Genomic DNA, 14,180 nt, shown 5'->3' with positions numbered 1-14,180 from the left:
GAAATCTAGATAAGCCCCCAAGTTGCGTGAAGTGTCACATATATGGTCACAAAATGCAAGATAAAAACCTAAGATTTGATGGTTTTGATGGTGTATGAGGGGGTGTGTGCGCTTTCCTATGATAACACTTGCATGTCCTCTGCAGCATTCAAATGTTCGGATCATTCAACCAGGGCGCAGGTGGTGTTGTCACCCGCACACACTTTAAGGGCTCATGTCCCTCTAAAGCATTAACGACCTCAAATGGAAGTTGAGTAAAATTTTCCCTGAAACCAGCCTCAGAGAACTGTTTTTTGTACCTAATAACCTTGTATCTTGGAGTGATACGGATGACACGCGCATTGACTGTGACATGTCACATGGTGTGTTATGATTGTTAACTAGTGGACATGGGAGAACATCAGTATGCGTAATGCATCTAGCAGGGGTTTCAATAAGCACCGACGGCCGACAAAACACGTCGGCTTATTTGCTCATAGAGGTCGGCTACTTTTTTACAGAAAGAAGAAACAACTAGTTTGAATAACAGTTTAAACAAAAAATATATCATAAAATCTGAATGAAAACGTAATTACGCTTTGTTTTTCGAAAGGCCCACTGGTTTTATGTTATGCTTTAGTCATGTGAACGCTATATTTCAGTTTCTTACAGGTTTACACAGAATTTGTGTAAATGTGCAAAAGTACGTTATTTAGTTTTCATCATTTGTTCATTGCTCGTGGGAATTGATTGTGTGACTGGTAAATTGAAAGCTACATTTTCTTGAATGAAAAACACGCTCTTTTGTTGTCAAATTTAGTCCCCAGAACGCTGAAAATCGCATTTTTAGGGCTTTGAAATTTCAAAATTTTCTGGGGTGGAACGCGCTTTGACCTCCCCCCGCCCCCCCAGAAAAGGGGACCAACGGCCCCTTGTTGATACCATCGGTTACTCTAAAACCCCTGCATTTAGGAAGATTGTTATAAGTGTTTGACTGGACTTTGTAGTTCTTGTTAGCGTGGTAATGGCTTGTTTCAGGTTGAGAGATTGAGGGATTTCAGTATACTGCTTGACATGCTTGTTGTTTCATAATTATATAATACTTAATACTTAATACTTATTACTTGGACAAGGGTCCATAATGCTATAATTTTTTGATCATATATACTTGTTCTCCACTTTACACTCGGTATCACCCTTACAATCACTCTCACCTTTACACTCAATCTCACCCTTACACTCACTGTAACTTTTACACTCACTCTCACCCCGACCCTGACCCTCAACATCATCCTCACCCTTGTCCGTAATTAATTCGGAAGTGGTTCATTTCCTATTGATATTGGCCCATTTTCAAGGTTGTTAAGTTTTAACTGTATATCTTACCCCAAGAAAATCATCCCAAATATCAAGGCTTGGTAACACTCTCATAAATTTTCTGGCAATTTTGATGACATTCATTTTGGGTCTGGCACTCATAAGTTTACGCACGCAGGCTGATAGCGTGGTGCATGGCCTGCTTCATTTACATGACAAAGGTTTGACTTTCTGAAAGGCACCCCTAACATGAGAAAGGCACTCTTAAAAGTTTTTAGCCTCTGTGCATATTTACAGTAGTCTTAAAGCAGGTACTAAACAAATGCAAGAGTAGTTTTTAATAAATACACACATACCATTAAGAAAGAAAGTGCTTGACACAAATGAAGGCAAAACGAGAGCATCATATAAACCAACAACTAGTGTGACCTCCTGTAAACTGAGAGTTATGGACAAATACCAATTCTTTCAATTGCTTGATGACTTTTGGTATTCAAATTTAGAGTAAACAAAAGAACATTTGTATATACTGTCCATGAATTTTCTGATGGTGTTGTCTCGTGACCAATGCGAAATACTGCCTGGTACTACAAATCATCGATTGTACTTTTATTACTTGTAGTTTTGACTGCAAAATAGAGAATCACTTTGTTCTTCTACGTGGGATATCCTCTTTGTTTCTTTGTTTCTTTGTATAGTGGGGACTCCTGAACAGACACCCAAAGGGAGAAAAAAAACTGTCCGCAACTGGATTTTGAGAGTCAAAAATTGGATCTCGGTGAAGAGCACCCGTAGGTAGAGCTGTGTGCTGACAGAAGTGTATTAGTCGCTTCACTGAGTTCTGCATCAGGGCAAGAAATGACTTTTTTCTGTATTAAACTATCTGTTTGAAAATACAAGATATCGCCTAGATTGAGTGTTCCATTAATCTAAGAGGTACCAAAATTTTCGGTAACATTCGCATGATCTGTGGAAGCTAGATTGTTCCCCTTTGGCTTTTATTCTAACATATTCCATTTGAAAAACAGCAATGGAAAGAGATATCAGCCGAAAAGTTGTCACAAACACAAACCATGATGATAATGATAGTAAATACTCTCTCAGATTTTAATAATAATATTAATAATAGTGGTTTTTATTACTCATGTTGCTTATGCCTCAATGCGTTTAACGTCTAAAATGTCACTAATTTCAGAATGTTCAGAATTCTTCGAGGATATAATTACTGCATGAAGACCTAATAATTTCAAATAGCCTATTATTGCACTACATAGCCAAAAGCAGGTTTTTGGTTTGTATCTATTCAGTAGTTTTGTTAATTAATCAAAGAGAAAAGCATGATTTATAGATCAGCAAAGAAGTAAGGGAAGGCAAAAACAAGTGTTTGTGCATTGAACTTTGGCGATCATTGAAGACTCCAAAGAATATTGTTTTGGTGTCCTGGCCAGTTTCAAGTGGGTGGAAGGTGGTCCTGGCTGGCCTAAATGTTTTGGCACAGATGCCAAGTAAGTCTACATTTTCAGGGCAAAAATCAGGTGGGCTGTGCTAAAACTAATGGACCACATACCCATGTTTAGGAGCTAGTGCTGAAATGGAAGACTGCTGGCCAGCTGTGTCTTGTGTTTAACTAAGTATAAATTTTACTTATATCCACATACACTGTATCAACTTAAGTGTGCATATTTTAAATCTTAAGCCCTTGCTTACATCTCACCGCTTGGAAACTTTTATTTAGGGTTATTACAGGGCTGCTAAGTGCCACTTGGTGATGGGATCCATCACAAATGCAGCAAACTATCTACAGAAGGTGATTGAAAAGGATCCTAAGAATAAGGATGCTCAAAATGATGTAAGTAACATAACATAACATTATTACCTTTGTGTGGTTCTTATCACTAATTGAAGCTATGTAGATACAGTGTAATTCGTATTGTAGTAGTACACTATTCACGTATGAAGCGTTGTACTTATTAACTATGTTAATAAGTACAAAACCGTTGTCAGTTTATATTATTATTAGGCTCCTCATATTATACACCTATATACAAGTTTGCTGACCAAAAAAATTCCAAAGACTTTAAAGTGTAGGGAAGTCTGGGCGGGGTTCTCAATCATCATGCATTACCTCTACGCAGCCATTGTGTCGTCACACAACGCGCTGACACAAAAAAGGCTGTGCTCAGAGACTACTTCCTCCCTACCTCTCCTCCCATTCCCTTTGAATAAAAATGTTACTTCTTCACTAGACTAAACCAAAAGCCGTTACATTGGTATGGAATTCTGGAAACCTTTAACAGGTTTATCATATGTCATTAGGAGCCCATAATGCTAAAAATATTTACAAGTTATTGACATAGTTTGGTCCATTTAGGGTTACTAAAATTCGTTTAGACCTCTGGTAAAATTCGTCTTCAAAAATTTGGGGTGGCCCACAGGGGTAGTCCATTGACCGGGTCCATGCAGGGGTCCATGGCCTAAGTCCACAGGGGTGGTCCAAGTGTTTTGTATGCGTCTCATTTAGATAATAGCATAAATAACCTGAGTGTGAGGCCTTCCTAAGGTGCTAGGGGAGAGGAGATTTTAGATGGGGAAGGGGGGAGGGGGAGAAGAGAAAGGAAGGCTATTTCCTTGAGCTATCTCCCTTTTTCGCTTCCATCTTTCCCCTTTTCCCCCAGAAACGCCGGATACTCAGGCTATAGCATAAACTATTGTCATGACTTACCGTAATTCCACAACGGGATGTCTCAAGACGTCTTATTTATTTAATATTTAGCTTCGCCTAACTAGAATACAATCTTTATACATGAATACATAAAAATTATTAGGCAGGGAGACCACTAAACCCTAACCAATTACAGTAGATCCCTCGTTAATAAAAGAAAAACTTAATAAATAAAGTGACTGATATATAAACAAGAAAAATCACATGCAAACAAAACAGAAGTTCAAATTGCTAGAAGCAGCACGTGGGCGGGCACAGGAGAGTCCTCGCTATGTTGCCCTTGGGACAGATTGTTCTCCAGGTTCTGATGTCGTCAACGTCGCAGGGGCGGATCCAGGATTTTTTTAGGAGGGGGTGCACTCGTCTCTTGCTCTACTTCAACACCAATAAACCACATAGTTTTTTTTTTTGGCAGAATTCCAGTTGTATTAGAAAACTGTAGGTCATCTCGGGGGGGGGGGGGGGTGCGCACCCCCTGCACCCTCCCCCTAGATCCGCCCCTGCGTCGCACAGGTCCAGCGTCTTATTGTAATATTGAAGTAGTGAACGCTTAAATGAGGCTAGAGTGATGTGACTTGTGCGTAACTCAGCGGGCAGAACGTTCCAACCATTATTTTATATTGCAAGGACATATGTGACAAGGTTTTTAACGCTGCCCTCGGTAGCAACAATAACAAACTTAACAAGTTATTAACTGAAGCCAATAAGGCTCCATATTTACTAAGAAATCACCGACACTCTGCTACTTTGCACTTCCAAAGTGGAAGACGGACCGTTTTAAGAACACTTTTATTTTGTCATCGTGCCTAAAGTACAATTAAATGATTCGGTTTGAATGCTTTTATATATTATGTGCATGAATTTTTAATATTTTTAATATTGATGTATTGTAAATTATTCTATTTTTAGCTTAGTTTTATTTGTAAATACGCAGTTCAGCCTCTGGCTGCCCATGTATTTATTTTAATAAACTATCTATCTATCTTTATATCTCTGCATACGCAGCACGCGCGTATGAAAAATGAGATTGACAATTAACAGTTCTACTTCGCTTAGGGATATAAGTAATAGCATTACTGCTCGATGACCTGGTAGATCTTGTTGATTGTCTAGTTGCAGGCAGAGCTTCACTATCTATGAAAACTAAGTTATTAACAACTTTTATGGAAAAAGACTGTAACCAAAAATTCATGCCAGTATGAGAAAGGTAACAGATTTGTCATTTGGAGGGGGGTCTTATTGGTTACATCACAAGGGAAGGGAAGCTTCAAAATTAGTTTTGTTGCACAGAGCTGCACGTTTTCAACACGCTTACCTAAGCTAATGGACTGTGGCGACCATACTTAGGTTGCGTAGCCGAGATGGCACCGGACGAGGGAAAGGTAAAGTGTACGACGCGTTTGGATGCTTTGGATGTACCTAGAAGCTCGGCGCACAAAGCCTAGGAGTTTGTTGGCTTTCGCACACTGTTCAGTCACTTGTTTGTACGAAGTAAGATTGCTTGACATTGACACCCACACACGAAGGCCTTTCTCTGTATCGCAAGATTCCAAAGGCGTTTCTTTGATAATATAGGTGGGCTGTACAGGTGATTTTTTTGCGGGTGATACACTGGTATTTACCTTTGGACTGATCAAATATGAGCCCAGATGATGCGGACCAACTGACAAGATCTTTAAGGTCAGATTGAAAGGCATTACAGCCTGTGATGGAATCGATACTCTTGAAAATCTTGGTATCATCGGCGTAACAGGCAACTTTCGATGTCTTAACAGTGTTTGGTAGATCATCCACAAACAACAGAAACAATATCAGCCCTAGTACGGACCCTTGTGGTACCCCGAATGTAACCGGGAATTCTCGGGAAGTGGCTCCAGGAACTGTAACCTTTTGCTTACGTCACTGTAAGTATGAACGGAACCAGTCGTGAAGTTTGCTAGTAATGCCGTATTGGTGCAACCTTCCAAGTAACTTGGTGTGATCCACTTTGTCGAATGCTTTACTCTTGTCAAGATATATAATGTCTGTTTGTTTACTGGCGTCGAGTTGACCGCCAATGTAACGTAAGACACTGGTGAGCTGAGTCACACAAGATCTACCGGCTAAAATGGCCACGTAGTTAATAGTCTAGTGATAAGAAGCATATCTTTTATAATCGCTTCGGAAGCATAAACAAGACTTGCTGGCTGCTGCTTTAATTTGGCCGTGGCAGCTACTGTTAGTGGACAGTAATATATTTGTCCTGAAATTGAATGTTTCGTTTGTAAGATAACAGTCATAGCTAGAGGTAAGAACCTTTAAGTACAAATTTCTGTGCCTACTCTGCTTTTCTTTGGGATTGAGCAGTTTTTATTGCTCTCCGTGCGCATGTGCGCCAGTGGTTTCTCTCACTGAAGGGACTTGGAAAGATCATTTTGGACTGTCGAACTTAACGTCGTTCTATTACGATATGCGTTCATGAGTTGTGGCATCGTTTTTCTTAAACGGCCTTAGTGTAAAGTAGCAAACAAAGCCAAAGAAAAAGATCATGGCAGTATTACAACAAACCGTAAAAATGTAAATGGTCCCTCCCGACCAATAATGCATCATGCGCTGGTCATGATCTGTTTCCAACGGCCATTTCCGGTTATAAGGAAATGCCCGCCAACTGATGACACTACTTGACTTCTCAGAAATGAAAGCTACTTGCATTTCATGACTGGTTCTTGTGAAATGTCTCTTTTTTAACCGTATTTTAAAAATATTTAATGCTAGGAAATGAGTAGGATTGGCCCCTGGACCTGCCATCAAAACTGGTTTTCAAATTACCGCCTCCTCGACTTAACAAGCTGTTCAAGTGACCCACCATAGGTCCAGTCTAGGTTAACAAATACCCCACCCTGGTAAATTAAAAAGGAACTATATTACTTTTTTTACGGTGTGACTGGGAAAACCGTGAACACCTGAGTGAAATATGTCAGGGATGTTATTTTTGTCTAATCACGCGTCTTAAATCTACTCGCCAAATTGTAGAGTATTTACAGTTGTTTGCGCGGAAAGAGGTGTATTGACTTTGGATTTTTCGGGGAAAATTTACTCTTTTGATTCTCTTGATTTCTATTAAGCCCGACTAACAACGGTTATTCTGTTTGTGGTTTTTTCCTTGAAGTCCTCAAACTTCATTGGCTTGAAGATATCAAGCATTCCTGACGTATTTTGTTAGGTGTTCATGGTTTTCCCGGTAGCATAGTATCTTTTTAACACCTTTTCTGTTTCAACCAGAAAACTTTTCCTGTTCTTAATTTTCTTTCTAAATTAGATCTTCTTGTTCCTAATTTTGTTTTTTTATTCCAATCAGGCTGAAATAATTGTAACTTATGGTGTAACTAAACTAAATAATCCCAAATTATGCCCAGGCTTGGGGAGGGGGGGAAGGGGTCAGAAAAGTGTGGTGTATCAAAACTTCCCCGCGCCCCCCAAAAATATATATAAATATATATACGAGCATTGTGTGACTACCCTAAAAACGGCTGTAAAGGAGACTATACCCCCCTCGGCAGTAAATATATTGACCCCCCCCCCCCCCCCGTCCGCCAACCCCTCCCAGACCAAGTTTTAGGATAATCCCTTTCAGTCTTTCCTTCCTACCTTGGACATTGTACGTTTAGAAATAGCTCATGTACGTTTAACGTGCATGGGCTATTTTGATTGCCTCAATGTAACCGTATCAACAATCTTCTGTTTTTATCCTAAATTAAGGCTATTCAGTTTTGTGCAAAATTGGGTATTGCAGTACATTAATGAAAACGCGAACCGCTGCGCACAACGAAGTCGATCCTCATACTATAAATTCACTTTTCTATGTCTTTCCTTCCGACATCTGTCGCAAAATAAACAAATTGTTAAAGTACTATGACTATCGACTCACCAATCTTTGCCTAGAGGGAAGACTCGAAGGTTTCAGATTTCTTCATAGTTTCTTAAGATAATGAAGTTATTGCTTCTTAAAAGAAAAGAGCCTTTACTTAAGAAACTAGTTACAAAACTAAAGAGGTCTTCATACGTTCAAGTTACTATTATATTATTAGGGCGTCGCGCAAATAAAGTAATCAAGATCGCTTGTCTTGATTCAAATTTGCAATAGGCACGCAATACGTGCGAATGTCTGCCGCTTGATGTGTAGTGAAATTTTGGAGTAGACTTTCGGTCCAGTGCTAGGCAACGAAGTAGTTCACAGGATCATGTTTCACCAACGATGTTCAATTTCCTGGCAAATGACACGCAATTCGCAACAGGAGTAGTAAGGAAACAGAATATTGTTCGAGTTTTTTTTTTTTTTTTAATTATATTTAAATGATGTTGCTGTTTTTACAATTAATCGACTTCAAAGCGCGGTCAAGGTATAAATTTCTGAGGTTCCTCTCAGGTCTTGTGAGTCTTCCCACGCAATGATGTGTCAGAGACAGCATTATGAAATACGTGCGTTGTACCGTTCGCGATAGCCGAATTAGGTCAGAAATGTCTTGAAGCAGCACCCACAATAAATTGTGAACCCTTAAACAGGTGCATGACTGTACTCAGCATTTGAATCAGGAAGATAGTTCAATGTTATGCTTCTAAACACCTTTATCCGTAAAAAAAAAAGACGAAAAAATTGTGAAGAATCGAGATGGCGGTCTCAAAGTGCCCTTGTTTGACCTCAAGCAATGTCATGTTTAGATGGCAAAATATCAGTGGTTCCTAAGCATCAACTCTTAGTACCTTTAACCTTATTGGCCCCTGCAACAGACATCCGAACACACAAAGTCACAAGGCCACAAAGATACAAACACTCAAACCGCTGACATATGAGCTATTTTTTCAAAATAGCTCAATGAGATACTGGTGGTATGTATTGGTAGAAATAGTTAATAGGGTCCATGGCCAAGCCTGATTACATAGCATTCAATATGGCGGCTACTATTTCTAGCCTAGCAAAGATGCGTGTGAGGTGGGGGCGTCTCTCAACTGGCATGGGAAAAGGTGCGTGGGAAGTTCGAAAAAGGTCGGCAAAAGTAAAGTATTTGAGATCTTACCTCAAATGTCTTGGTAATAATGAAATTATTTTATTGCTGGAGACTGCTCTGCAAAGGAAAAAATCCTCTTTTGGCGTGTTCGTAGTCACAGCGCACCCTGCTACCTCAATTAATACTTATAAGAAAAATGCGTATCTTATGTACTGAGTATAAAGTACATCTAGACAAACTGCAACAAAACAAAAATCTCGTAACCGGTCCACACGTATATGTATAAGTCTCTTATGATGCTTGTAGGGAGAATTAGTTTAACCATCAATACTGTTGTCGTCGTTTCGCTGTTCTTGAAGATTCATTTGATACTAAGTGTCTCAGTGTTTTCTAGCAATTCAAGTTTATTCACTATTCACGCGTCGAAATCGGGCTCGCCTCTTTTCACTTCTACATTACGAGCATTAACAGAATGATTCGCTGAAAAAGGAAAAAGGCCAAATATCCTGATGAGAAATTCGCTAAAGGATGAAAAACTCTTGGAAAAAACTACTTACAATAGCATGAATTGTCTCCGGGTCTTCGGTTTCTATATCTCAATTCTTTCTCTTCATGTCAACTGCTAGCTCAAAACTGAATTTTAAAACATCGCGCTCGAATGCAAAAGTACCCTTCAGGGAATTTAGGGGACGCGTTGCTATGGGCAACGGATTTTATTGAACCCTTGGCTAAACGAGGGTTCATAAAATTCATAAGGTCATAAATATTCGCTCAGGTTCGTACAATGCTCTTTAAAATTCATCCCTATTCATCATTTACTCCTTGTAATAAGCACAACTTGGTCACTGGTCGTTTAAGTGAATTTTGTTTGTCTAGCTCTTGACGGAAAATGGATTTGCTTCAATCATAATATAGATTGACAACTTTTACATAGAATGCCGGTCCTGTGTCTCGGCCTCCCTCACATTTTGTATATTTCAAAATGTTCCCCTCCAAAACCCCTTCCCCTGGGATGTAATAACGATCGCTCCCTAAGTAAACAAAATGAAAATGAGGTTGGGTTTACAGAGATGCCTCGAATGGCTCTTGCATAACTTAACAAGCCCTAAATAGTCTGCTAGCGTCTTGAGACACCTTACAGACATGCCTTTCATACTTCTGCAACTATCACATAACATAGTGGAAAATTTCGCTCCCTTTTGTTTTCCCCTCCGGTGAGTTATGTTTTTGTAGCCAATCACATCCCAACTTTGGAGAGATGGAAAGTGCGTGTGTGTTTCCAGGGCTTTTGTCAATCTATACTATGATTGAAGACTGTTTACGAGATTGAGAGCTTTAAGGCGACTTAGAAAACTGGTGCCTGCTGATATCTCACTTATGCTGTAGAAGGGTTATATACTTCCACACCTTGAATATTGTAGTCCATTACTATTAGGGATTAACAAAATTTTGAACAAGAAATTTGAATCTGCAAACTATCGTGCTTTAAAAGCCCTCTTAAATTTCGGAAACGGCTTAGATTATGATTCCATATTGTCTGCTCTGCTGTAAACATGCAATCACTGGAACATAGACGATACTATCAATCTCTTGTCCTCCTTTTTAAATGTATAAAAGGAAATGGGCCGGACTATATTTCCGATTTATTCGAACCTCGTATATTGCGCTTCAATTCAAGGAAAAGCGATCACAATCTCACTTAACTATCCTATAATAATCGATATTATCACAATTCTTTCACTTACAAGGCTTCGCATTTGTGGAATCAACTTCGTTCTTACATTAAGAGATCGACTGAGTTGAGTGAATATCGTAAGCATTTAAGATCGTTTAATCTTACAATCTTGAGAGTCAGTGGTAAATGTAATTTTTGTATATCTTAGGGTTTTACGAGGGTTTTACTATACCTGTCTTTTATCTGTTTCTGAAGTCTGTGCTGACACTGATGTATGTTTCATTGATTGTAGGAGGTAAACAGTTATTGTAAGCTAGGGTATGATTTTCTTTGAGGGTCTAAACTTTTCCACTAAAATTTGGAGTTTGAAATAAATGTTCATAGTTCAGTTAAAATTGTAAAGGTATAAACCTATTTGCTTGAGGGAATTTCCCCCAAAAAATGCGTTTTGAAGCTAGTCGACCCATTTTCTGGCCATTACCTAACTATAAAGAGCTAAAACGTGCCAAAAAGCTGTTTACTGGTTGTGTTAATTCAGTGCCTGGTCAGTGTCTAGCTGACTAGGTAAAATCGTGTTCCTCCGTATATATCTAGGGTGGATTGATTTGCAACATATGTGTATAGCTGTCCCATTTACCCACAGGATTTTTTTTTATTGTTTGTAGGCTTAAAAACAATACAAAATTCCAGCAGGCGAATGCGACAGCTATACGCGTATGTTGCAAATGAATCCACCCCTAATAAGTGGATAGCCGTTTATATGTTAATAACTGTACTTTTCAATAGAAACGAAAACTTTGCCTAGGCTTGCCCGGAAAGTAACTTAACGGTTTGAACGACTGAAAAAGTAGGGATAAGAGGAGCGATCACCTAGCAACGTGGGAAACGGCCTATTTCTTCTTCTCGGACACCGGGGGGTGTAATTTGCAGGTTGCAGGACAGATTTTGGAAAAAAGAGTTAAATGTCCTAAATGCCCGTTTACAGATCTTCCCGAGCTCCTAAAACGGAACATTACAATGATGTTTTGGTGGTATCATATTCTTGACAGAGTCACGCAAAACCGGAAATATCAGATCTCAGTTCTATAAATCGATTCTTTAGTTTAAGGTCTTTCGAAGCAAGAAGGAAGGTTTTAAAATTGCGAGGTCAGCTGCTCCTTTATCGCTGTTATCCATAGCATAGTTACAGAAAAGACCGGTTCGTCATCGCTATCGCTGTGCTACCGTACCTACGATGATCTTGGTTTCAAAAATTTCTTAACCCCGCACAAGTTAGTTGACAAAGTTGTCCTTGACCGCTAATGAGTTCATAAGCGGTAGAAGGGACCTGTGTCTGCACTGGCGGTTACCGGCGGTTCAGAGGCGAATGGGTTAATTGCCGGGTTTGTTCATTTACCGCTAGTTCAGTCTGTTCATCAAGACCGTAATACGGTAAATGTTCATTTTAAGTGTTATGTACAATTACAGTTTGTAAACTATTTTTGCATGTAATATTAGAATGGGTGATAAACATGAAAAGACTACTTTGCCCCTAGAGAATTATCACTTTTTTAGACATACATGAAGTTTGTTTCTGTCGTTGACAAATTAATCTAACACAGCAGCTTTTTTCCTTCAGCTGCGTACTACGCACATGGTTCAAGAGTACGAGTCATCAGCTTTTCAAGCACATGATAAAGGGGATTATAGAAAGGTACAGTAGTATGTGATGTTGTCATAAGCAGCAGTACCACCCCGTGCATGTCTGGTAAAGACAACTCGCTAACTGTTCTTTGCAGCAGGAGAATTGAACCAATCACAATGCTCTTTATTTCTAAGCTGAGGTTGAGCCTCCTGCTGTTATTTGCAACTTGAAAAATCTTGCTAGTCAATTCTGGCCCCAGTTGTTTAAACGCTGGTAGCGCTGTCCACTGGACAAATTACTATCCAACAGATAAATTCAGGAAAACCTATTGCACCATTCACCAGATAGAGATTAATCCAGTCGATAACGTTGTCCACCATTTGAACAGCTGGGGCTTGATTAAAACTTTAAGTCCGTTACTAGTAAAGACTTGTTCATGATGCTAAGTTACAGCATCTGAAGTTCCAGCGATTGTTGGAGAGTGGTTTCCATATGATCGCTGACATTTTTTTCAGCGATCGTAGCGAGTAAACTTTACAAACAACTTATTGACAGACTCCAGCAAAACTGACATTAGGGAGATGAAGCAACGATGATGGCAGCAAGAAAGGCAAAAAGGGAATAGGTTAAGATTAGCAAAACAACAACGTTGTACGTGCGTCACGCTTCTTTGTACATGTCTTTTTTCAGACCAAAACGACGCAAAAACCTACCCGATGGGGTGGCACATACCTATATTATAGCTTATATAAGGGAGTATCCCCCCGGTTCAGTACTACACTAACCTGGACGGTCATGTTCTGAATCTGGTACTTCCCTAGTGGATGTTAATGCAGTTCTAGGTAATGATAATAATACAGTTAGTAGAAGTCGACTAGTTTCATTTAGTTTTTAATACTTAACAGGCTTAAACTTCATTTTATGACTTCAGAAAAATTACATTCAAAAGACTCTTTCTCTTGTTTAGGTTGTTTTCTGTATGAATCATATTCTTGAAGTTTGTCCAGCATGTAATCTGTACAAAGTAATGAGAGCAGAGGCATATTGCTTGATGGGCAAATACAGTGATGCCTTAACGGATGTACAGTAAGTGACATTGTTACGACTGATTTATGGTAAATCAAGCCAAAAAGGCTTGACAAAGGATTACAAACACATAAAACTGTACTGTATCCTCCGGATATCCCAGAAAATAAGCCCTGTAATGCCTCTACTACATGTATGTATATGTACCATGCCTCCCCACAGCACTAACTTATGGCTCTCATTACAGAGACCGCTGGATCGTAGTAATGGTCTCTAGTTGACATGTATTTGTAACTTCTCTAAATTACTATATTCATTTACATTAATTACAAAGGTATAGTTAATTTTGATCTTATGTTAGAGAGAAGGGCATCTTCCATTTCTATAAGAATTCATTGTAGCTTGACCACTCCAGGAAATATTCATGATATTTCCTTGCCCACTTTTAATAGTTAAATTATTACTTTAAGTGACAGCTAGGTCTCTGGTTCAAGTCTGCTAATCTATTAGAAACTGTAGAGTAAAAAGTTTAATGTCAAGAATACTAAATGCATCTCTAATTATTCATTTTGAGGAATTTCAACAATGTTTTTTTTCCGCTTTTAAGTGATCTTTCAATGTCTAAATGCAGCTTCATTCATTCTGGGTTTAACTTGTTGGTGCAGGTTCAACTAAAGATGTTAAGATTTTTTTACGGCTAGGGTTCAAAATACTGGGCGAGGATTAGTCTTATCTAAATACCTGCAAATTAGACTCTCCACTTCATTCATACAATAACATTGTCTGGAACAAAGGATCCTAATTTGACATTGTTTCCAAGGTTTTCTTGATGTGATATTTTTTGGGGTAAAT

General features: G+C 39.0%; 1 protein-coding gene across 1 annotated transcript in view; it reads left to right on the top strand.

Moving 5' to 3' along the window:
* Positions 1 to 14,180, top strand: part of LOC140923904 (dnaJ homolog subfamily C member 7-like) — a 55,776-nt gene that overhangs the window by 7,903 nt on the left and 33,693 nt on the right. The window contains exons 4-6 of the mRNA XM_073373925.1: positions 3,032 to 3,145; positions 12,297 to 12,371; positions 13,270 to 13,388. Coding sequence (XP_073230026.1) covers positions 3,032 to 3,145; positions 12,297 to 12,371; positions 13,270 to 13,388 — 308 coding nt within the window. The remainder of the gene's footprint in view (positions 1 to 3,031; positions 3,146 to 12,296; positions 12,372 to 13,269; positions 13,389 to 14,180) is intronic.

This window comes from Porites lutea, chromosome 14, assembly GCF_958299795.1.
Source record: "Porites lutea chromosome 14, jaPorLute2.1, whole genome shotgun sequence".
Classification (NCBI taxonomy): domain Eukaryota; kingdom Metazoa; phylum Cnidaria; class Anthozoa; order Scleractinia; family Poritidae; genus Porites; species Porites lutea.
The sequence above is the reverse complement of the archived record's forward strand: the minus strand, read 5'-3'. Positions and strand labels throughout refer to the sequence as shown.